At 44.6% G+C, this 25,367-nt stretch overlaps 1 protein-coding gene across 50 annotated transcripts in view; it reads right to left on the minus strand.

The window, feature by feature from the left end:
- Positions 1-768: 768 nt before the first annotated feature.
- LOC105467983 (transcription factor 7 like 2) overlaps positions 769-25,367 on the minus strand; it is a 218,729-nt gene continuing 194,130 nt past the window's right edge. For 4 of the 50 annotated variants that reach the window (XM_071069102.1, XM_071069100.1, XM_024788169.2 and 1 more), the window contains 9 exons: positions 24,546-24,648; positions 22,498-22,584; positions 17,448-17,588; positions 16,690-16,849; positions 16,130-16,237; positions 10,410-10,458; positions 9,762-9,812; positions 8,452-8,524; positions 770-2,936 (listed from right to left, as the gene is read on the minus strand). In XM_071069102.1, the coding sequence (XP_070925203.1) occupies positions 2,519-2,936; positions 8,452-8,524; positions 9,762-9,812; positions 10,410-10,458; positions 16,130-16,237; positions 16,690-16,849; positions 17,448-17,588; positions 22,498-22,584; positions 24,546-24,648 (1,190 nt within the window). In that variant the 3' untranslated portion in view covers positions 770-2,518. Of the gene's footprint in view, positions 2,937-6,842; positions 7,826-8,451; positions 8,525-9,761; positions 9,813-10,409; positions 10,459-16,129; positions 16,238-16,689; positions 16,850-17,447; positions 17,589-22,497; positions 22,585-24,545; positions 24,649-25,367 lie in introns of those variants that run through there. The other 46 variants (XM_071069110.1, XM_071069109.1, XM_071069112.1 and 43 more) reach the window with 32 other exon arrangements.

The following is a 25,367-nucleotide window of genomic DNA, read 5'->3' on the forward strand; positions in this document are numbered from 1 at the left end:
AGCTAGTCAGCAAGGGAAATGAAATCCAGGGGAAACCTTAGGAAGATCTGTATCGTGGCCCCTGCTCAGTGATGGTGATGAACTTGTGCTCTTACCAGGGTACAGCCAAAACACTTGGATCCCACACACAGCAAGGCGCTTCCACACACACCTTTCAGTGCATCACCTTAATCCAATTTTCTAAAAAGCTGCTTACTCAATAATGGCTCATTGCTAGAGAAAGGGCAGTTTGACACCCTTGCATCTCTCCCTGCACGCAACTCTTGGAGGTTAGGATGCTGTCACATTCATGATCCTTCACTGCTAAGGAGGTGGTTTCTTAAGTGCACTCTTGGTGGACTAAGTCTCATTCACCAGAATTAAATTCTTTCTGCTTGATACTGTGAGAGGATGAGTAGGATATGTCAGAGAAACTGGTTTATAGCCCCCCAAAAAGTGACATTTACTCTGTAACTGTGCTTTGCTTTCAGCAATAAACTACTGGGGATGGCACAGTGAAATAGTACAGGGGAAGACACACGCCAAGGATCCCGTTTGATACTGACCATCTTCATTGCAAACGACACATTACGCAAACCAGATACACAAGGTGCACCAAATGGTCCACCAGGATGGAGGGGAGGGGAGCAACCCCTCACAAGAGTCCAAAACCACATTCTGGTACCTAAGTCATCACCTACACGCTAACTGTATGGTCAAGTTCCAACTTGGGAATATGTTTTTCTTGCTTACGGTAGGTCCAGTTTCCCTAGAGATAAAAATCCAAATCACAGAAACACGTGACCAGCCTTTATCTGCACAGACTAAGTTGCTTTTATTAATCCAGAACGGCATGCTACAGATACTGTACAGCATGAACATTTATTCATTACAAAAATGGCTTCCAAACCATTAAAAATGAACTTGGAATAAGAGCATAAAACGGAACAGTAACATCACAACTGTTAGGAAACATTCAAAGTATTCACAAAAAATGTTATAGTTAGCATTTTAATAAACCAGAGAAAAATCGGAGACAGGTTTACAATCGCTTCATGTCAACTACAATGGCACTGAATGAACAGGTTTCAGCTTTATACAGCAGTCTGCAACATCAACATGCCTAGATTTTTTTTAGTTTTAAAGTCTGCTGCCTACTCGTATGTAATATGTGTACATAAAAGCGGCAGCCGGTTTTTCGTGTAAGAGTAATCTAATATACAGAATTTTGGCCCTTAAGGGTTTATACCTCTTCATTTAAAATGCTTTCTGGACAATCTGCTACCAAACACATTTTGTTATAGGTGACATTAAAACTACATACAAATCTACCTATGTAACATCACAGCAAAACATGATGAACAAAAATTACAGCATCAAAAAGAGGGAGAAAGCTAAATTCACTGAGAATTTTGGCACGTAAAGTTCTGCACACGGTCAGTCCAGGCCCTAAGGGCGCAGGGTAGGGCATCCCACTGGGAGTTCAAAGGGGAAAAAGATGGTTCCCACTGCTGCTCAGACAGTGTCGCTAAAATTCCCTCACTCATTTTCAAGTCTTGTTTTACATAATGGCTTTTAAAGCAACTTTTGTTAATGCTACTGATCCTTAATGCAACTATTAATGTCCATTTGGTGACAACTGGGTTTCATACAGCAAAAAAAAAAAAAAAAAAAAAAAAAGTCAAAAAGGGAAACAAAAATATATATACACATTTTATATATAAACTTAAAAACCTTGTACAAATGAGTTGTTATATATAAGATGCTTATGCTAAGGGGGAAAAAAAACTTTATACAGTTTCAAGAAAAAGGAAAACATATTTTAAAAGGGACGACATACAGGTACGACAAGCAATCTCTAAAGCAATAAATACTACTGGCCCAACAGCATTGTGATTCTATTAAGTGTTGAGTAGCATCCCCTCCCCCCAAAAGAACACCACCATGGAACAAGGTATATTAACACATTTTTACCCTTTGTTTCTGTACATTTAAACAATAACAAGTAACATCACAATAAAAGTTGTTTCACACAGAAAAAAAAAACAAAAAAGTAATGGCACTGCATTCGTGGTGCCCTTACGGTTTAAAAACCAGATGTAAAATGATTGGTTCGCAAGCTCGTATTTAATACAAATAATACAGAACCAACTCCTTCTGGAGGGCTGCTTCAAAATTGCTTCTTTTTTTTTCTTTTTGTTTTTTAATCAGTCTTTTAAAACTAAGCTATCCGAACTACATAACAGTTATGTATATATATATATTTTTTAAACGCTACAAAGACTTTAAACAGCTGTTGATAAAAATTTTGGTAGAATCATGAGGTTCTTCTCTCATCTACATATTTAAAAGGAGAAATTGAAATAAGAATGGGTCAAATATTGACCAATGAACTCGATAAACATCAACTAATGTAGCCACGTGGCACAAAATTAAGAGAGTACAAAACAAAACCTTTCAAGGTGGGGGGGAGGGGGGCCAAATAAAGAAAAGTGAAACAAAACCATAAACAAAGCGACTGGGGTTCACGACGCTAAAGCTATTCTAAAGACTTGGTGACGAGCGACAGCGGCTGGGGCTGGGTCCCGGCCAGGGAGCTGTGGGAATGTAAGGAAGAAGTCGACGGCTGTGCAACTGATGAGGAGGGGGCGGCAGGCTGCAAAGCGGTTGGGGGCAGGTCCAGGGCCCCGTTGGGACAGAGGGCGGAGGCCTTGTGGGTGGCCTCGGCGAGCAGGAGGGCGGGCGGCGGAGGCATCATGGACAGGTGGGCCAGGGGGTCGGGCTTCAGGGACAGCGACAGAGGCTGGGTCTGCTCAGTCTGTGACTTGGCGTCTCGGGGAGGGGAGCCTAGCAGGTTGGGGGAGGGGGGAGGCGAATCTAGTAAGCTTCCATCTGAAGAGGGTGGGCTGAGGCAGCTGCCTTCACCTTGTATGTAGCGAACGCACTTTTTTTTTCTCCTAGAAACAGGGGAGAGAGTTATCTGTGAATAGAGGGCAAAGATGCCAAGGGAGATAGTTACCTAACTGCTCACACCCAAGCTGAGGTCACCTAAGGGATGTCCCACAGAGGTGGCATGCCCAATGGTCCGAGGACAATTACGGTGGCGCCCCCCCCGGGGCTGGGTCGCTCACTTCACGGTGCCCAGATCTAAGCCTGTTCTGGTAAACCACATATTTAAAGAGTCTGAACTCTCTACCTGCTTCCCCCAACCCCTACTAAACACCCACGGCCCCACCCTGCCCAAATGTACGACAGCAGCATGGAGGTGGCCACCTGCAGACAGTGGCATCTATTTGCCAGCAAGTGGCTTTGTCCAAATTGACATGAACTGAAAAGCTCTTTTGGCTTAGACAGTCCCTCACTTTCCCATCAAGTTTCCTCGGCCCTTCACCCCCATTCCCACCACTACCACCCCCATCCCCCAGTGATGTCTGTGTGTGAGTGTGTGTGTTTAAAAGAGAAAGACAGAGCTCCTTCCCCAGCCGCCTCGTATCAATATGAAACTCTCAAAATGCTCACTGTTGAGCCCACATAGCTGAAGGCAGCGCTAGCAAGAGGCTTAAAGGTTTTAACACACCACCACCATGAGGCTGCTGGCGCCCAGAGAGCTTTCGGGCTTGTCTGTTAAGAACCACACCAAATCAAGAGAGGTCAGAATCAGGTGAGAAGGGAGGAAGGGAAACAAAAATAAAACAAAATAAACTTTAAAAAAAAAAAAACAAAAAAAAAAAACAAAAAACAAACAAAAAAAAAGAAATCACCAAAAACAGGTAGAAGAGGATAAACAAAGGTGGGGGAGGGGGAAGAATAAGAAAAACAGAAAATGATTCAAAGGAACAAGAATAACTGGTTGTATGGCCTGCAGGTTGTGGATTAAATTAAGATTCAAACTTGATTTTTTTTACCTTTTTTTTTTTTTTAAGATTTGGGGCTTTCCCCTCCCCCACCCCATAGTGAGAAGGTTGGAAGGAGAGATGGTGGGGATGGGATGGATGGAGGGGCATCCTGCCCTTGTCAATATGCCGAGGCCAGTCAATGGAGGGTGCAGCACAAGCCGGTCACCAAAGTGACAACAAAGAAGAAGTGCCAGGGAATCGCAGCATGGACCTTCCTGGGTTTGGGTTATCGTGCGTGTTTAAACCAGAAAGACTAATTTTGCCCTACACCAAAACCAGCATCTCCCCTCTTCACTACTCATTCATGTAAGAAATAGGAATGAGAATTTCAGAACCTTTCTTGCTTAGCATCAAAGGATGAGGTCGGGGAAAATCAACTCAAGAAATTGAGCATGTGACTTCAAAGCTTCTCCTCCCATTAATCCCAGTCTGATGGGATGGTATTTGGTAAGCAAAGGTGAGCCTGGGGATCAACCCCACTAATGCTATAAAAATAATGCAGATACAGGAAGTGTGCTCATCTAAGGACCCTAGAATATTGTCAGAACCATGGCTGATAACACTCCAACCAGAAACACGTGTGTAAGCGCTGGCCAGCTTTCTGCTGCTGGAAGCAACCAAGATGCTGCCTGCTTGAAGGCAACCACTGTCAGACAATGTCACTGGCCTTGGAAAGGAAGGGTGTGCTGAGTTCCTCCTCTCGGTCTGTGCCCCAGAGCTGTCTGATCCTGCCCCTGTGTGCATGGGGTTTGGACTCAGCAAGATGGCAGGAAGGCAGGGAAGGAGGGGAGGGGTTTAAGGGAGCATGCTCAGTCCTCCCTGCCTCCCAGAGGCTGAGATTCATGGGGGCTAGTGGCCTCAGGTGTCTGTCTGTTCCCTCTGGGTCAGAAGGAACTCTAGGGGAGCAAGCACCACCCCCTGTCAGCCTCAATTTGGCAAGGTTCCTTTTTCTCCCTGGGAGAGAGTAAATAGACTATGGGTTCTGCTTCCATCCCAGAAACCAAGATAAATAATTAAGCCTCTCAGAGTTTTAAACCACCTTAGCCTGCAGATCAAAACATGCTCAAAAAACTAAGATGTCCATGCATTTTAAAAATGGGAGAAGGAAAGGAGGTGGGGGGGGCGCATAAGCAAAACTGAGAAAGCAACAGAGAAAAACAGAGAGAGGAAAGGAAAGGGAGAAGGAAAGAAGTGGGGAGAACAACCAGGAAGACAAGGGAACGGCACCAAGCAGCATTCCATGCTATATTAGGGCAGAGTGAAAAGATGGGAAAAGCAACTTGGTGGGCTCAAAACAGCATCTTGTTAAAATGTCCACAAATGTCAAATAAAACTAGAAACCTTGTGTGGCAAGCTAGGAGCCCTGATTGGCTAGGAGCGTTCTGGTACTTTCCTCACCCCTCCCACCCTCATGACGTGGAAGTTTCCAGATCACAGGAATGAGAGGGGCATCTGCAACACGGGACATGAAGACTATGGCGACAGAGCGATGGGTCTTCTAAGGTGGCTGAGCACAGGGCAGCTGGCACGCACACACACTTCTGACAAGTCAGAAAATGCCTCAGTTGGCAACTTCTTTTCTTTCCCCCCCCCCCTTTTTTTTTTAAGTACATTTTGTCCTTGGGTTTCAGCATCAAGCCAGGGGTGGCCACAGCCACGTTAAAAGGAAAAGTTGAGCAAAAGGGGGAAGGTAACCCATACTCTTAGCACCCCCAACCTAGGCTTCACCTCGATTCAGAGTGGCCTCTTAAAAACCCCTTTCTAGCTTCTTATTTATTCTGGAAGGAAACTAAAGGTTTTTCCTGATCCTGTTTTGGAATAACGTCCCTCAAAGACAGCAGAAATGCATTTGCTCATCATTCCATGGTATAGAAAAGTCACCAACGAAGAAAAACGTCTGCCGGGAAAGTCTGAACACTGCTGAGACTGGAAACAAAACCAGGTGGAGACGGGGACCTGGGGAACTCTGGCACCTAGGACCAGGAGCTCAGCATCTGCAGCAGAAACGCTACCATACTGACAGCCCCTCCAAGATGCGTTTTAGAAAACCATGCTGCTCAAACAGGAAGCAGCTACAAAAGTTTTGGGTTGGCAGATTTTTTTTTTTTTTTTTTAATATATCAATAAAATTCTGGGCTCTGAAGATACACCCAGGCTGTAAGCAAGGTGTAAGCTATGTCCAAATGGGGGACATACGTTTGGGTCAATGTTAGGAATAACTTCAAGAAACAAAAAGTCTGACTTGCAGCAACTGCTTCCAAAACAAAAAAAGAGGATTCATAAACCACTACTCACCCCATTAATAAACAAACCAGGTACCTGAACTGGCCTTATTGTGAGGCACACACAATAGTGTCAGTTGTATATTTCTACACATCATGAGAAACCCTCTCTTTTAGTGACCCTTGTGGTTCACCAGTCATTTGGCCATGGCAGGGCATCTCAGAACAGGCTTCCACAGCTAGTTATCTTCCCACCTGGTACAAGTAAAATGTTGACAAATTCACTGCTCAACAGAGTCCCTGCCCTCCCTGGCTAGTCCTAATTAAATACCTAACCTCCTCCATCAACTTTGTCACAAAACTCCTTTCTGTTATGCAGAGAAGACCCCAGGACTGTGTCAAAGGGACATTTGTCGGCTCTGTGAACACTCCCATCTCACAGAATGCCTGGGGATTCCTCTCCTATGGGCAGAGGGCTGTCTGTGTGGCTCCCTCTCAGGGAAGACTCTCAGGCCCTCACTCCTCTAATGTGCTGGGGTCAACATGAGGCACTTCACCGATCTCTCGTATTGGCATCAGAAAAGGGGGGAAGAGACACAAGAGACTCGTGGGCATGCACGTAATGGGATGCACATCTGATCTAACGTCTAAACACGGAGCACATGGCAAAGTCATGAAGGGGAGGGACACGTGACGAGGGAGGCACTACAAACAGGGAAGCGTGTTTGGGGTGTTGAAATACCTACCATCATAATATTCCAAATTCAAAGACTGCTTGTATCAGAACAAAGAAACAACAAATTTAACCAAAGGTGGTCATTAAAGGAAAGGAAATGAGACAGGAGCTAGTCGGTATCCCTCCACCAAGAAGGAAGTACCTACGCTTTCCCTGAGAATGCAGGCTGGATGGAGACCTGCAGGTGGAACATGGGTGCTTAATTTGGACACTTCTGGGCTATTCTGATTCGTTTTGGAACCAGTGCTATATATATACACGTATTTTGTTAATTCTGCAGGCCTAGGAACGCTGCAGTCTGAGACCGCATGACTCACTGCTTGCAGCCCTTTAGCTGGTGCATGCCGTTCAATGCCACGCTTCTTTTTCAGCACTGTAAAACAATGTCAGCTAACCAAGCTCCTCTGTACAGACATGTGGTTTTTTAAACATAAAACAACCAAAAAGGAAAAAGAAAAAGGGAAAGAAGAAGCCTACCCCAGAACCCTTCTCCATATGTCTCGACTCTTATGTGCACGGGAATGCAATTGCTGCCAAGTGTTAACTCATTCAAACCTTTGGAAAGGGTGGCTCTCTGTGCTCAGTACCCGGGCCACCGAGGCATTCATAGGGCCGGACCAGCTCCAGGATGCTGGCTTTCAAAGCAAAAAGATAAATGCCCCTCCTTGTTTGTTAAGGCTGTGGTCTCAGTCCTGCCACCAGGGATGTTACTGACGAGAGCAGCGGGGAAAGAGAGAAAGAGAAAGTGGGGAGAGGAAACGGCATAAAATTAGCAAGGAAATTTTGAAGAATGAGGATCATTAGTCATTGATGCCAGAGGGGAGGTAGATGGGAACGAGGTCAAAATAAATTATCACGCTAAGGTACCGGAAGGACAGAATGCTTTGATTTTCCCAAAGGCCTCGCAGTGGTAATATACCTGCACGGTTTGCACCATAAAGTCTGTCGGTCAAGCCCGAACAGTGCCCGACACTTCTTTGGAGTATTTGCATCTGTTAGCATAAGGTAAACACAAAAAATACAACACAATGGTGGGTCGTGCTCAGTTGGATGTGAAATCTCAGCTACCGCTTCCTTTTCTTCTCTATCACCTTGGTTCTACTTGATAATCTTCCCTCACCAAGGACATGAAAGGAAAGGACTTCTATGAGTCAAAAGAAAAAAAATAAAATAAAACAATAAAACACACACACACAAAACAACAACCAGAAACCAAAAAACAACAATGAAAAAAAAATAAATAAATAAAAAGAGAGAGAGAAGAGGAGGGGAGAAGGTGACGTCATTTGCTTCTACCTAGGCCAGGATTCCGATCCTGGGCTGTCACAAGGAAGGGACAGGGGTTGGCAGGTAACATTGCCTGGGAGGGGGCGCGCTAAGGTTTGTTGTCGCTGACCCGAGGAGGCATGAGTGATGCTGTTTTACAGTGGCATTTTGGCTGGCAGCAGCAGGAGAACAAGCACATCCCTCATAGAGCCCATACACTTGGCAGTGTCCCACTCCCCTGTGTCTCCTGAGATCCACACACAGAGCTACAAAGCAACAGGCCAGAGAAGGGGGAGAGGATGGAATAGACCAGCTGCAAACCAGCACAGCGAATCTGGAAAACTATACACACCTGCAAGGGCCGCACCAGTTATTCTGTTGATCAAGGCCAAAGCGCGCTCGGCATTTCTTAGGAGCGCTCAGGTCTGAATGAGTTCAAGAGAGAAGCGAGCAGAGGAGGAGAACATGGGAGAAAGGGAGAGAGAGAGAAAAAAAGAGAGAGAGAGAGAGAGGGAGGGAGGGGGGGAAGAGAAAGATACAAATAAGAAAAAAATAAAAATAAAAAAGGGAATAAATCAATGACCTGGTTACTAATTGCAAAATATTGACTTTAGTTTTTTAACTTTCTTTAATTAAAAAAAAAAAAAGGTAAAAATCACATTCTTATTCAACTTTTGAAATTAGCTGTTGCAAATAAAGCTGCAGTATCCCTTCTTTAAGGACTGTCTCTCAGATTTGGTTCGAGCTGACAAAGGGAAGTTAGACACGGAAGAACTCTTTTAAATATTTTTCCTCTTTTAGTTCTGCTTTCCCTTTTTTTCTCTCAATTTTTTTTCTTAAAGAAGAAAATAAAGCGAAGGAGGGAGTTAAGTTTGTAACATGCTTTTTTCTTCTCAGAATACAATAGTTTAAAAAAAGAAAAAAATTACAAATAAAAACAGAACAAAATGAAACAAAATAGAAAGAAATAAAGAAAGAAAAGGGTTGTGGTACTGGGATATTGCAGCTTTTGGAATGTTCGTCTTTTCTTTTAAAATCTATTTTCATTAATTATTAAGAGAGGAACAGATAAAGGTAAACAGGCTGTGTGAATGAGCTGTTAGGAGTTAGTTAGAAGCTCATAGCAGCATTTAAGCAGGCACAGTCAGTAAAATGCTAGTGGATTTGCAAATTATGAGCAGAAAAGCAAAAGGAAGAAAAAAACTAAAATAAAAAAAAGCAAAGGAAAAAATAATCATACTGCGGATGCATGCTTGCGTGAGAAAACTTAGTGGGAGCAATGAAAAAAATGCCATTAGATTAAGGAGGTTTATTACTGAATTCCTTCCATTTTTTTTTAACCAGTCTCTTTTAAAGAAATACTGCATATTCAATTTGCACAGTTAGTTCAACTCTAAATCACTGTCATCACTGCTTAAACAACTGTTATGGGAAAAAATAAATAAAGAAACAAAACAAAGGTTAAATTAAATTAAAAAAAAAAAAAAAACAGAAGCAACTGAAAAAAAAAAAAATCTACCGAAACATACGAAACTGTGTTGATGGTCACTTTATAGAATGTTCAAATGTCATACGTGTTTAAATGTTAATAAAACTATAATGGCAAGAAAAATTAAAAAACAGTTTATCAACTATTTTAATGACTCAAAATGACATTAGCACCTGTAATCGGAGGAAGTGAAAGGCAAGGATTTAGGAAACATTCGCTGTGTTCTGAAAAAAAAGAACAAATTATACAAAGCCTTCAAAATTTTTGTTTTGTTTGTTTGTAAAAGCCTGGCCTTCTCCAAGGGACCTCTGAGATTGCCTATGCAGTATTTCTAATTTCTTCTAGAGAATGACAAACCTCCTTAATTTAAAATGGGTGTAATTTACCACTGTAAAGGCATGCATCAGAACATTCAGGAACAGCCCAGTTAATATCAAACACTCACACACACCCCCTCCTACTCCCCTAAGCCCCGCCCCCTCCTCATTCCTTCTCAGGCACATACAAAATAAGCAGACTGTATAAATCCCGGCATAGGCATGCCTACCGCTTGCTCTCCAGTTATAGGCTTTGCAGTTATTTTAAAACACATTCCACTAGAATTACAATGTGCTTTTCATGCAACAATGGATGTTACTAGCTTTAAAAGGGCAGTCATGAAGCAATTAATTAAAATGCATAAACAAAAAGGCTGGCTAAGAAGGGTTCCCCCACAATGTCCTGGCCTTGAATTTCTCCTGCCTCCCCCAGATGGAAACCTAACATAAAAGGGTGGTCCTCAGGCTACGGCTTCTTCCTCTAACCTGATGATTGTCACTTACCATTGGTCTCTCCCGGCTGCTTGTCCCTTTTCCTCTTCTTCTTCTTTCCCTAGATGAACAGACAAAACACAGGGAATTATTGCAAGAAACAGACGTGAGAAGAGTGTCTGGGCGCACCTGGAAGGAGAAGGCAGGAGGAAGTGACCATACTGCCATCTCCATCCACATCAACTCCCGGTATTTGTCCAACCTCCAACCCCGCTTCAAGCCAAATGCCCTTGCATTGTACCCCAGCTGGAGGGACACGCCCTTCTTAGGAGAAAAGAAGGGATTGGCGGGTGGTGAAGGGAAGCTCTCATTTCTCATATACCTATGTCCATTGTCAAACCTGACCCACAGCATTGGATCCATAAAAGGGAAGGGGGGACTGCACGAGGAAGATTCGGAGAGGAGTGGGATGACGACATTGCAAGCAGTCTGAGAGTCCATCTTTGAGGAGCACATGAAGGTGGTCATGGCTGCACCAGCTTCAAGGGCTGCCCTGCCTGACCTGCTCACAGCTCTTACTTATGAATGCCAAAGGGTCCCATTCTCAATGAAGAGAATGAAAGCTTTAGCAGGGGCTTCTCTTAGAGCTGGTTTTTAAAGATGTGGGGGAAAAGGGTAAAATAGGACCAGGAATCGTATGGGCTCCTTTCACAACTGCTGAGTGGGCTGGGAGCAGTGGCTGATGCCTATAAGCCTGGCACTTTGAGAGGCCAAGGTGGGAGGATCACCTGAGGTCAGGAGTTCAAGACCAGTCTGGCCAACATGGTGAAACACCCGCCTCTACTAAAAACACAAAATTAGCCGGGCATGGTGGTGCATGCCTGTAGCCCCAGCTACTCGGGAGGCTGAGGCAGGAGAATCGCCTGAACCCGGAAGGCGGAGGTTGCAGTGAGCCAAGATCATGCTACTGCACACCAGCCTGGGTGACAAGAGTGAAACTCTGTTTAAAAACAAACAAACAAGAAAACAAACCAAACAAACAAAAACCTGCTGAGTGGACATCTGTAAGAAAGACGTTCCCTCAATTCTCTTCTAGCTGACACAATGAGGATACGATTCCTCCCGAGAATGGGTACATGTATTGAGCCTATGCCAGGTGCCAGGCATGATTCTAGGTGTGCTACGCAGATGGACTCATTTTAATCCTCACAACGATCCTCTTCAACAGGTATTACCGCCATTCCAGTCTCACAGAGGAGAACACTGAGGAGTTAGGTAACTTTGCCAGGGCCACACGTCTAGCAAGTCGTGGGGCCAGGAGAGAACTCAGGTGGTCTTGGCTCCAAAGCCCTCAACCACAAAGCTCTGCTGCCTGCATGTTTAATGCCTACCCTCCAAGGAAGCTCTTTCAGTGAGGGGTTTAGGGGATGAACTGCATAGAGTCTTTCATATTCTCCAACCTGATCCTTCTTGGTATCCTGACCATCTGCTCGAGGTTGCAAATGTGGAATGGGACTGGGGGGAATTCAGGAGAGGGTGACTGCCTCATTCCGGATTGAACTAGTTCTCCCTCCCCTCATAGTCCTGCCCAGATGAAGTAGTTGCCTGGCATACATCGAAATGAAATGGTCTTACATTTCTATATGTTTCAGAACAGCTAAAAGTTGCCTTCGCCTAAAGCTTCTCACAATATGTTGATGTCAGCTCAGAAGAGAAAAAGACAATGACAGGTAGAAAGAAACTTGAGGTCTGGGCGTAGTGGCTCATGCCTGTAATCCCAACACTTTGGGAGGCCAAGGCGGGCAGATCACAAGGTAAAGAGATCGAGGCCATCCTGGCCAACATGGTGAAACCCCATCTCTACTAAAAATACAAAAAATTTGCTGGGCATGGTGGCACGTGCCTGTAGTCCCAGCTACTCGGGAGGCTAAGGCAGGAGAATGGCGTGAACCTGGGAGGCGGAGCTTGCAGTGAGCTGAGATTGTGCTACTGCACTCCAGCCTGGCGACAGAACAAGACTCCATCTCAGAAAAAAGGGAAGGAAGGGAGGAAGGGAGGAAGGGAGGAAGGGAGGAAGGGAGGGAGGAAGGGAGGAAGGGAGGAAGGGAGGAAGGAAGGAAGGAAGAGGGAAGGAGGGAAGGAGGGAGGAAGGGAGGAAGGGAGGAAGGGAGGAAGGGAGGAAGGGAGGAAGGAAGGAAGGAAGGAAGGAAGGAAGGAAGGAAGGAAGGAAGGAAGAGGGAAGGAGGGAAGGAGGGAGGAAGGGAGGAAGGGAGGAAGGGAGGAAGGAAGGAAGGAAGGAAGGAAGGAAGGAAGAGGGAAGGAGGGAAGGAGGGAGGACGGGAGGAAGGGAGGAAGGGAGAGGGAAGGAGGGAAGGAGGGAGGACGGGAGGAAGGGAGGAAGGGAGGAAGGGAGGAAGGGAGGAACTCGAGAACACATTAGGCTCTGTCAGGAGAACCTCAAGCTCGGTGATGCCACCAAGCTTAGGCTCCACCCTAGGGCTGAGGGCCATCTGTTGTAGAAATGGCCTGTCTCTTCTATGAGGTCAAGGGGCCTGTGCCACTTGGGAGCTTTGTTTTGGCCTTCTGTTCAGGGCTCTTATTGAAACGTGCTATGTCCCTTCACGTATAATTTCTTTTAAAAGGACTTCACGTGCTTTATCATGAAGCTGGCATCTCATGGGCCTGCAACAGACCATCTCCATGCCCGCGCCTCTCCCACGTGAGGGGCAAAGTGCCACCTGGCTGTCCTGGAACAGGCAGATGGGCCTAGTTTCAGTTCATTTAGGAGCCTGAAGTATTCATAAAAACCGGGCACAGAAATGTGTTAACTTCATGGAGTATCAGCATCCCCATAGACAAGGGCTTCTCAGCCACGTGTGAAAAAGCATCTCCATTTCCAGTTCCTTGCAATACACTGTGGAGGCATCTGGAAATTCCTCTACCCACAAGGAAGCTGTCCCTTTAGGATATAGCATAGAGATGGTGACTACTGAAGAAGTTCTCATTTAGACCAGAGACTTCCGGAGGACAGGGACTGTGTTTTAATAAAAAGAAGACATGAGAAAGTGGATAAACCCTAAGCTTAGTGAAGAGGAAGATGCGTCTCCAGGGAGGTGGCCACCCTACTACCCCCTTAAATGTCACAGAAGAAAGAAAGGGCCTAATATAGCGGTGGAAGAAAAGAAACTCAGGTGAGCAAATGGCATGGGACCTCTATCCTTTACCTAGTGTAGAGGGTTAGAAAGGAAACAATGTCAAATATAACCCCAGGGGTTAGATACCACTGTGGGACTCAAGATTTTTTTCTCTTGGTCTCTAGAGAATGTGCCAAGTCTGACAACCCAAATGTGGCTGTTTTCACTCAATTCTGTTTTCCGAAGGTAGAGACATAAAGTCTTCCGTTACCAGTTGGCTGGAAAAGCAGGAATGTGAAAGAGGCATGAGGCGAGCTCAGGAAATATTTTCCAGAAGAACCTTTTGGAGTTTACAATGACCAAAGTAATTTACGGAAACTCCCATGTCAAGTTAATTAAAAAAAAAAAAAAATACTAGTAAGTTGCTACCACATTCAAACCCATAAAAGCTTCAATGCTGCGGTTCTTAGTCCCAGTGTTCCCTAGTGCATAAAAGGAAGGAGTGAGTGTGAGTGTGTGTGTTCACACCCATGTGTAATGAGTCATTGTAATAGGAATCTAAGTACCTCTTACAAGAGATAAAGTTCCTAGAGCCCTAAATCCAGATCTCTAAACCTCAAATCGTCTCAGGAGTTCCCTTATTATACCAAACCATCTTCCAAATTTAAAACTGAGCTAAAGCCATTTTGAGTGCCTCACAGCCCTTCTGAAACCCAGAAAGTATGTCACAAAAAGCCTCGAGCAATACTTTCTCTAAACGACTCTGAGGCAAGTCAAACACGGTATTCTTTTGAAGCTATCACAGTCTGCCTTGTACCTTTGTAGAGATTTCACCCTGCACAACTCCAGGGGGCACCATTCACATAGACCCCAGTGTAAATGACATACTCTAGAGTTGTGCAGTGCACGCCCTGCACAGCTGTACATGAAGGCCCTACTATGACCCAAAATGTCTATCGGGGATATGATCTCTACAGAGAAGCTGAATTCCGCTCTGTGGTATCATTCTAGATTACTCAAAGAATTGGGTCTGTAGCAGGTAGAAGCTCAAGATGAACTCTAAGAACTTCTGACCTGAAAACAGGAGAGCAGCTTTCCTGAAATGATATGGTTGTGTACGTGGAGGCTATGGAGCCTGCCTGCTGCTGGAAATCTCCACCTCAGGGTCAGGTGGGGGTGAACAGCAAGCCTGTAGGAGAGCATTCACTTTCTCATCCTCTTCCTTTCAGCTCCAGAAGAAAGGCTTCCCCACTGCACACATGCTGGGGACAAACAGAAAGGTCCCAAGCAGTGGAGACCCCGTGCAAGCCCATCTGTCAGCGACAAGGGCTCTCTCAGTAGAACACACGCGCCATCCAAGAGGTGCCAGCACTCCTTCCTGATTCAATTCCCAGGAGGAGCACAGTCTAGCGCTGCCAGTTAGGGGGGCAGGGCCTCGAGAAAGATGGCCAGGGGCACCTCCCTTCTCCCTCGTCTGCACTGCAAGCACGGGTTTAAAAGTATGAGAAGAAAGAGGAAGGAGGCCTGAAATCACTCATCAGAGCAGGCAGAAGCAGCTCCTCCTCAGGAACATAGGCCCGCAGATGTTTGCGATCTCCTGGCGGATGCTAAGTTCTGAGGGAGTAAAGATGTCCGACTTAACTCTGAATCCCTGTAATAACTTGTGCACGGTAAGTGCACACTCAGTTCAGTAATAATTTAATGACCTCAACCCCCAAACGTAGAGCTGCTTCACCGCGGATGATGCCAGTGGGAGAGTCAAAAGTAACTGGAAAAGTAACCATCCACGGTTCTAAGACATTGACAGGAAGGGGATGAGAGGCCTGTGCTGGCCTTAAGACAAGTTTTGGTTTTCCCCTAAGAGTGGACAGGAGTCTCTGGAAGACAGTGTGCTCATGGGAGGAGAGGAATCGTGGGGTCACAACCACTGCAATTAGTAAAAACAATCATACCATGGTGTTTCCTACAACCCAAGAGAGGACTAGGCAGATCCTGTAGCCAACACAGAGCCCAGGATCACACACACCACACAGTACACTTTTCCCTGCCCCTGCTGGGCCCAGAGTCAGTCCATGCATCCTGCCAAAGGCTGACTTCCTCTGGCTGCTTTCAGGGATATTCCCATCATGCTCTTCTCAGGATGAAATAGGCTTCTAACTTCTACTGCACCATGGCACAAAGCAATAGTTTTCTTTTTCCTTCTTAAGGGTAAAGGGCCTGCTGAAAGACCTGGGAGGAATTAAATTCTGTTCCTCCACACCTCCCACAGGTCTTCCCTAGGCCATACCACTGATCACTGCTGAGGAGCCTGAGGAACCTAATTCAGAACATAAGGTCCTCTGGGTGTATCCTAGAGCCTTGCCTCCTCTAGGAAGCAGACAAGCACCAAATCAACCTCATTGGTCCTGAGCTGGAACAATGGGACTGCAGCCTCCTCTCTCCACCCCGAAGAATGACTGCGAGCTGATCGAACCATCCATACTGGAAGCCCCTCCCTGCACTTTAGTGATCCAGGAAGATGCTACTGGTCCTCAAAGTGGGCAGACTGGATGCTCCTGAGGCCCACCCCAGTCAAGTGGCAGGTCCTGTTTTCTTTGTCCATATAGACGCACAACACAGCTCTACAGACTCTTATCCTAAGGAAAACGATCCACCTACATAGTTATCCCGCGCGGACCAGCCGGGGTACAGCTGCATATGAAGCTGTCGCTCCTTCCGGGCCAGCTCATAGTATTTCGCTTGCTCTTCTCTGGACAGTGCGTGCCACTGGAGGGGATGTGGGGTGCAGATGAGAAAGACATGAACAAACAGAAAAGCATGAAAGAACATCATACACTAAGCCAAGGTCAGGGAATAAATGCTGCTGTTTTTTTGGTTGAGTCTATCCAGAAATGGTATAATCTGTACGTACTGACTGTTTGCTGGGTCCTGGCACTAACAGGAATATTTAGACAAAACTTGATTTGTTATCTATGTCATTCTGTCATTTACTCACTCTCTCGGGTGGGGGAAGAGTATGGCTGTGGCTGTTCTGAATGCTATCTGAGTGCAGAATAACTAGTCCTGACTCCATGAAGGTCATTCGAGGACTCAGAATGTGGCTGAAGGGCAAGAATTCTCCAAAGAAATGGGGACAGAGACATTCTGCCACCTGACCTGCTGCACTCTGGTCCCTCACCACCCACCCCCCACTTCTCCCTGAGAAGGGCATCACCTACCCTCCGCCCAAGGATCTGGTTGATGGCCGCGCTTTCTTTCAACGTGCACTCAGCTACGACCTTTGCTCTCATTTCCTTCATATACAACATGAATGCATTAAGAGGTTTCTTTATGTGGGGCTTCTTCTTTTCTTCTTCCTTTTTGGAGTCCTGATGCTTTCTGGAGACAGACAAAACAGACACAACCCAATAAACAAGGTAGTGGTCCAACTTCCTCCATGGCAGAGCGCGTATCTCCTTGTCTCCTAACCCCCAAGTCTTGCAGTTTTGGATGAAAAACCATGTTTTTAGTCTTCTCTACCCCGGAAAATGGAATGAAAATAGCTTGGGGAGGGGTTGGGGGAAGGGAGGGATTTTGCAATCACTTCCTCAAGTTTCACAAATACACAATTTTCCCAAGCCAGAGAGGAAAGCACATGGTTGCTGTCTTCACCTCGGCAGGCTTTTCTCCCGCTTGCAGAACAAAGCTCCAAATGTTCAAGTACAGGGTTAGGGGGCAGGGAAGTGGTTGCAAATCCCAGTGTATCCAAGTACACACACAGAAAACAGTTCTGTTCTAACCCGCGGTGGTGCAGTGAGATTCTGCCACCGTGCACTCTCTCTATCTTTGTAAGGGAGGCAGAGCCCACACAGCCTGGGTATTGGCTGGAGTCAAACCAAACGAGGCCAACCTTAGGGAGAAGACCACTACCCAGTAGCTGCAACAGGCTTGCAGAACACTGCGGCAACGAAGAAGTGAGAAAAACAGCAACACTTACGAGCTATGGAGTGAGCCGACGTCACTCTGGGACGATTCCTGTTTGACTGTTGGTGTGACTATGGCCGGATGCGGAATGCCCGTCGTGTGTAGCGTATGATGTGGTGGGACCATATGGGGAGGGAACCTAGAAGACAGAAAGCTGTGTAAATCGTCAGAATCAAAATGAATGAATGAGGAGGAATGTGTACACACAATTAAAAAGAAAGAAAAAAAAAAAAACAGCACATAACACTCACATGAAAGCAACGCAAGGCATATGAAACCTGTCAGCATTAATTAGCGATAAATTAAACATAATGATTCTCATAATGTCATTAAAGCCAATCTCCCCCTTCATTATTGCTACTGACATAAGACATTATGATTTTTAACATATTTAGCAAAAAACAAATTTAACTGACGTACTTGGGCGGAAAAGTGGGCCTGGACTACCTGCCAGAAATCGCACGTCCACTTATTTTTTGAGGCATTATTAGTGGCATCTAAGAAGACAATTTCCTAAGTCCTAATCAGCTCTAAAATGAAAGGTGAAATCTTTTGTTGTATATTGACAGCTAAATAAAATATTAACGTGGTTGAAATATACATACATTTTTGACAATGCTGTGCAAGCCTCATTAGGCCTCATCCTGTTGATGAAGTGCAATACAATTTTTATTTTTCTTTTGCGTTGTGTCCCATCATTTGACAGGAATGGGAGAGAGTGAGGCAGGAAGACAGGGAAAATTCAAATAGTTCCTATTTGGTTCATATCATAAGTCATGGACATTTTAAATAAGTTTGTATCCCGTTATGGAAAGATGCAAAAAATAAAAGGAAAGGAAAGAACAGGTGCACACACACACACACACACAATAAAGCTTTGATTCTGATTTGTATGCCCTTTCTCCTCTAAAATTTAGGATCCCTATATCACTTTTACTTCATATATTGTCTATGCATCATCAAGAAGTCTCCTAAATGATTATCAAAATTATAAATGAAAGATACAGTTTATTTTCTCTCCTCTCATGCTGCTCATTTTTTGGACAGTTCTCTAAGACACATTTTAGGGCCTTAATTGGCATTTCCCAACCAAGTACATTAGCCAGGACAGAGAGAGCTAATTTCAACCTATTCTTGGCCCATCTGCAAACTGACAACTGGATCAAACACCTTTCTCATGTTCTCTTTTGCATTGTGTCACCATGATTTGTACTGGGTTGGAAGACTCGCCCCTCTTCAAGCAACATATCCTACTACAGAAAAAAGTAGTGAGGGAGAGGGCAGAATCCCGAAAGAACACAAAATGGCAGCCTCCTGCTCCAACCTGGCAAGGTGATTCAAGGGAGCAGATGGGAAGCTGTACAGATGAAGATCATGGCAACTGCTGCTTTCTTAATAAGTCCAAACCAAAACAGTCCAACGTACCACCCAAGGAATAATAACCTGCTCTTCACAAAGCCAATTCTGGTGGGAACTAGAGGGCCTGCCTAATGAGGATCTATCACGACAGTTCTCTCAAAAGGATTCCGTATTTATTTACAAAGTTTCTTCCAGAAGCAGGCTAGAGATAGTTTCCATTCAGCCAAAATGAGGTAACAAATGTTAATGTGAAAAATAATAGAATGATTAAAGTACTAACTGAATCTACACAGATCAACAGAGGAGGGAAAGTTAATGAACAATGCTGATTCTTGAAGAAGGCCCAAGCCACGGTAGACATTTCACTCAAAAATCCCACCCCGATCTGATGTGGCCTCTCCTGCCACTGCCTTTACACATTTAAGCCAGTGGTGCAGACTGCATGACATGACTTTAAAAATAACAACCATACGAGTCCTTTGAATGTATCAAAAAAGTAAGAGAGAGAAGGAAAATGTAAGGAAACAAACAAGCTAACAACCTTCATCCCCTTCCCCTCAAAATAATGTGAAAAACAAAAAAAAGTAGAGCCCTTGGGAGACACTTGGGCTCCAAGTGACACCCTGTTCCTTCCCACTGCTCGAAGGCCTCAGAGGAAACAGAAGCTAAGAACATGTGTTCTTGGAAACCCTTGGGTGAAGTGGTGGGTGGCAGCTTTTACTGTGAATTTTAAAGGCCTGACATTCCTCAAATACATATGTTCCCTTCGTGCAGACTGAGAATATGTGTACAGACGTGCGAGGGAGAGGGAGGGGGAGACAGAACAAGGCTGTGTGTGTGAGTGTGTATGTGTACGTGTGTGTACATACACCAAATACCATGGGAAGACGCCACAATCTGAGCACATTTTGGGGTGCAAACTTCCAATGCTGCCACGAAGAAGACACATTTCTAAGTTCCCATACCTACACGTATATTCCCGTATCTGAAAAATGTTCGGCACAGAAAGAGACCGGGTATGAACGTGGATGTGGGCTGTATACACATACCTTCGCTTAAGAAATTCCTGTCTGCAGACAACTATTTCATGAAATGCAATAAACACCCTAAAAATTCTAAGCAGCTCATTATATACCCCCGTCTGCTTTCGTGGCTCCAAGCCAGAATATAATGATGAACCTTAACTTGTTAAGAACAACTAATTTTTGTTTCTGGCTGTCTCAGGGGCTTCTCTCTTACTCACTCTCACTTTACTTCACTGTTGACACGTTTCTGTTAACCGGATGTCATCTGCCGGCCTTGATTTTATGCACAAGCAGTAGGATGCATTTTCCTGTGCAACAATCCTGCTTTGAGTTGCATTAGGTTTGTCATTATTCTCTCATTTTCCCCCTTGCACTTGTAACATTTCATCTCTTCCTGCCTTATTTTTTGTGAGCCACGGTGCACCCACATTATGGTTTATACATGATCTCGCTCCCTTTGAAGCCGGCAGATTTCAGAGCCGGCTCTCGTCAGGAGAAGAGCCTTGCACCAATTTAGCGGGCTGAGGGCCCGGAGCTCCAACATCTCAATCTAAAGGGGGTCACAGGGTGGCACAAGTGAGTGTCAGCAAGAGCTGTTTAATTGCCAATCTAGGCTTCTCCATGGTGTTTAAAGTATAATGACCCATCACTTAATTCTGAGAAGTCCTGGCCCCACTGCCGAATAGAATGAATATCAAAGGATGTTCTGGAACAGGGCAAGCTGCCTACATTTGCTATAACTGCCATAAGTATAATAGACCTATACTTCTGTCGCCCCATTACCACAATAATGTATTTAATTTGCTGTATACGCTTTTTAACTAGCTAACTTTCATTTGGCCTACCTGGGGAATCGGCCACCTCTCCCCGCACCTTGAGGCCCTAACCTTTCTTCCTGATGTTCCCTTCCTTTCCTCCACCCCCTGCCCACCTATAAATCATCGACTAACCTCCTAATGATAATTCAATCGATCAGCTTAACCCCAATCCCTATCCTACAATTACTTTACCACTTTTAACCTCCGGAATGCACCAAATAAACAAACATGAAAAAGAACCAGGTGCAATATACAAATGCTGGCAAGGTGGGAAGAGGACCTGTGGACTATAAGCTGCTACACTAATAGAACTACGTGTAGCCATGGTCCCTGGGTGCTCTCCACCTGGGAGACCCCCTATTCATTCCCATGCTTTTGTGAAGCTGTGATGACACTATTTACTAAGTGTATGCTTCCTCTTCTCTCCAGGCCAGAGAACACACGAGCGTTTTCCTGCCTAACTAATACTGGCATGGATTTTGAAATTTTGATGATCTATCGCAGGTAGAAAATGGGTCTTTTCAACTGCAATATCCATGGCATAGTTACCGATGCTAGATATGCCACAGTTTGTTTTTCTTAATGAATGTAACTCTCTGTCACTGCCACAATTACTGTTTTGTAAGTAGGAAAAGCAGCATCTTGACCTGTCTTTCCAGGCCCTTCTCTGGTCTTGGCTTGACATGTTGGCCGCAGGGATTGGGGAAAGAAGCTGGGGACAGCATCCCTGCCATGTAATGCATGCTAATTTCATTATGTGCCATCATCAGAATGGGTTGGTGATTTCAGACCATCAGCAAAGTCTAAACCTCCACCGATTTAATTAACTTGACTGAAAATCAGATGAACAGAAAATAAAACTATCATTAGAAACAATTAGCGACTACTTAAACATACTGCTGCCAACCAGTTTGTAAATAAACTAGCAGTCACTAAAAAATTAGCCAGAATTAATCAGAGGGAGGAAAAGAAGAACATGGGGATAGGAGTGTATCTTGTAAATATATTTCTATGCTGAAATACAAATACATATGAATGTACAGCACACACACACGATTTTTTTTTTAACTTTCAAAGACTTAGAGCTGTACAGACCACTATGATATGCACCAACCACGTGTGGCTATTGAATATTTGAAATGTGGCCAGTCTAAACTGAGAAGTGCTGTGTGTATAAGATACACATCAGATTTTGTACCAAAGCTCAGTACAAAAAAGAACATAACATCTTATTAATAGTTGTTGTCCAGGGATAGCATGTTAAAATGATAATATTTTGGCTATATTGCATTGAATAAAAACATGTCATTAAAAATAATTTTATCTTTTTTTAAAAAAAAAACCTTTTTTAAAAACGCGGCTACTACGAAATTTAAAATTCCCTCTGTGGCTCACACTACACTTCTACTGGACAGTGCTACCTTCGAGGGGAGGAGGCGGATGCTTGCTTGTTGACTTGGAATCAGAGTCTGAGCTTTGAAAACACCAGTAATCTTTATCCGAACTCTTCTTGGTATAATAATAAAACTACCTTCACCGCTACCTTTCTTGCCGAGGACAGGACAACAGAGAAATGGCATTTCAAAAAGCTTCGGTCCTGTTTCTCCCTTGCCTTCTTAATTCTTTAAAATACATTGTTCAACTGAGCGACTCAAAAATTTTACCCAGAAACACATCACTTACCTTGGAATTTCAGGGCAATTTTTCAGGATTTTCTGGGAGTACAATCTAATGTCACATTGGCTTTACACTAATAGAACTACATGTAGCCGTGATCCCTGGGTGGCCTGGTGGCCATCTAGAGAACTTCCTGAGAAGTCACCCGTGGCCTTGGAGGAAGGCCCCGGTTCTTGGAACTCACCTGGACATGGAAGCATTGACAGTCAGAGCTGTGGGGTAGGGGTGTCTGAATCCTCCTGTCGTGATTGGGTACACTGGTTGACCTTGCCTACAAAGAAGGGGTACAAAGTAAGACACTTGAAACAAGGGTGGGGGTGGGGACAAGAAAAAGAAGAAAAGGGAAAAGTTCTCTCTGCACAGTAAGCTTTATTCTCATTTGATCAGAACAAAAATCTTGGGGATTGTACAGGAAGGATCAAAGGGAAGAAACACAGAACAATTTGAATGCCATAAATCTGATAGGAATGGCTAATTAAATTTTATAACCTCTGCTTATGTCAATAGAGACCCTCTCCCCAAGCTGAAACTAGGTGTTTTGTTGTAATAATTAAAGGCGAAGTCTCGCTTGCTTTAATGGAGCCATCACACTAATTGAGGGCTACACATCCAAAGGAAAACAATAATGAATGTAAATTTATACCAAAATAAAGTACAGTGAATCAAAGGACTTCAGTTGCGCTTTGGGCCTCTTTCGGTATTTAGATCTCGGTGAGAAAACATTAAATTAACAGAGCTTAATTTGTAGCCTTTTGTCAAATTAACAAGTGTTGACAAGAGTTACCGGGGGGAGAGTCCCCAAGAAGAATTGTGGGTAACCAATAGACAATCACACCTCATTACAATAATTAAAAAATACAGCAACATGCAAAATAGCATCCTCATGAAAGACACACAACTTTTTCTGACAGAGGGTTGTCTGAGTTGGCTATTCCTTTTTATCTAGCCTTCAAATATCTCCCCATCAGCTGAATGGGGCAAATGATCACTGAGAACTATTTGAGGGTTGGCCCCATCTATTTAGAAGAAATGGGTCACAAGCTCATGTTCCTGTCTACCCTCCCAATAAAAATAAGGCGAGACAAAGAAACAGAAACTACACCCGGGGTTGGTATTTGGTATAGCTACTACATAATGCAATCTGTTTTTTTTTTTAAAAAAACAAACAAACCAAAAAAAAAAAAAAAATACAGGTAGAATTGTGGGGTAAGCCACTCCAAAATGTTATCTTCCTTAAGGCTTTGTAAGGCCGTCTTCCCTAAGACTCAAACCTGAGTTTTACCAGGATTTATTCCTTTTAGCATTCAATGTATTGTCCTGTGTTGTTCAGATCACTGACAAACAAGGAGAAATATATCCAAAGAAACAATCACGAAACACATATTACACACGTGCTCATGCAAAAACACACATACACACAACCCGCCACAGTATGCTAATGCATCAAAGGCCTTTCTACTCTGAATTTAAAACACAGTTTTTTTAAGTTGCAAAAGACAGTCAAATAATCTGGCACTGCCAGGAACTAGGACTGATGCTTACGAAGGCCCCACATGCTACAGTGACAGTTCCAACTGCCCCATTCCCACTGTTCACAGTCATTCACGTGCAAAGACTCTCAGAGAGATGCTGATTCAGTCCCAAGGAGCTTCTCAACAGACAAAACTTTCCACTGCTGTTGTCAACTTGGGAGTAATGCTCAGCATGAGGTGGGGTGTCCTGGAATCAACGAGAACATGCCCTAATCCCAACCCCGGATTTCAAAACAAGGCAGTTCTTGTTCCCGCTTCTGTGCCCTCAAATATGTAACACCTAAAAGGGAGGACTCGGCAGCCTCAACCCAATGACATGATTGCAGTTTGGGCAGCCAACAGCAGAAAGGCCATGATCAGCTTCATTGGGTGGAAGTCCCAGGAGTCTTCCGCAATTCCCAAAGGATCTTCAGGGCACCTCTGTCCACAGAGACTCTGGGGACCATGGTCTCGAAATGCTAAGTGCCAATAACTCTTTTCCTACAGAATCCATCTGAATGGCTATGGATTTGCCTGTATTCCCACAGGACACCTCAGCAACACCTTTCCTGTGCCCTCCCACAGCCCCCTCCCCAACCCTGGCTTCTAACACACACACACACACACACACACACACACACACACACACACACGTACAGAATAAATAATAAGCATGCCCGTGTAAGAAACAAAAAGGAAATTAAAAAATGGAACTCCTTACTGTGGTACTAACCATCCTAGCGGATGGGGGATTTGTCCTACGGTGCCAGGCGATAGCGGGTAATACGGGGATATATCTGGAGGGTGCGGAGGCCGTGGGATTCCTGAGGGAAGAAGCACATTTTAGGTACAAAGGAGGGAGAGAGGGAAAGAGCAACTCGTTAGGGGATGGGAACAGGGAAAGAGGAGGAAGAGAGGCATCTCTTCTGGAATCCTAACACAAGGTTCATTTGTGATTATAAATCCTAAGAGTTGTTGGTAGGTTTCATCTCATTTTCCCTTAGCCTCAGTTTGAAAAATTAGTTTATCTCCTTCTAAATGGACTGGGATAGTGGGTAGACTCAGATATATGCCATCTTGGGTCTTTCTGCCTCACGTGACTGGTGTGATTGTTTCAAGTTTAAAAGAAACAACCTCAAAAAGGCTCGGCAGCTGGTGGGGAATGAAGCAATGGTAATCCCTGTTGCTCTTACAACACGGGCCCTTCGCCCTGCGGAGTTTCATGCCTTACCTGCACGAAAGTTACTCCTCTGATTTCTAACAGACTTTTTGAGCTGTGGCATTCAAAAGGTTACTACCCTTGCTTTTTTTCAAAAATGGTGACTCCTCTAAAATGTCTCCGCCTCTATTTGGATGAGCTGGAGAAACTGATCAAATGCCATGTGGCATCCTATCCAAGGTAGAACCAGAGCTGAACAGACAAGGAGGTGTTGGAGGCTTGTGTACTCCATTCTGGAACTTCATCCGCTAGGGGACAGAGTCACCTGTGGGGATTAAGCCCATCTGCTGAATGGGCACCTTGTGCGTTGCAGGGGCTAAGAGC

This window comes from Macaca nemestrina, chromosome 9 (assembly GCF_043159975.1).
Source record: "Macaca nemestrina isolate mMacNem1 chromosome 9, mMacNem.hap1, whole genome shotgun sequence".
Classification (NCBI taxonomy): domain Eukaryota; kingdom Metazoa; phylum Chordata; class Mammalia; order Primates; family Cercopithecidae; genus Macaca; species Macaca nemestrina.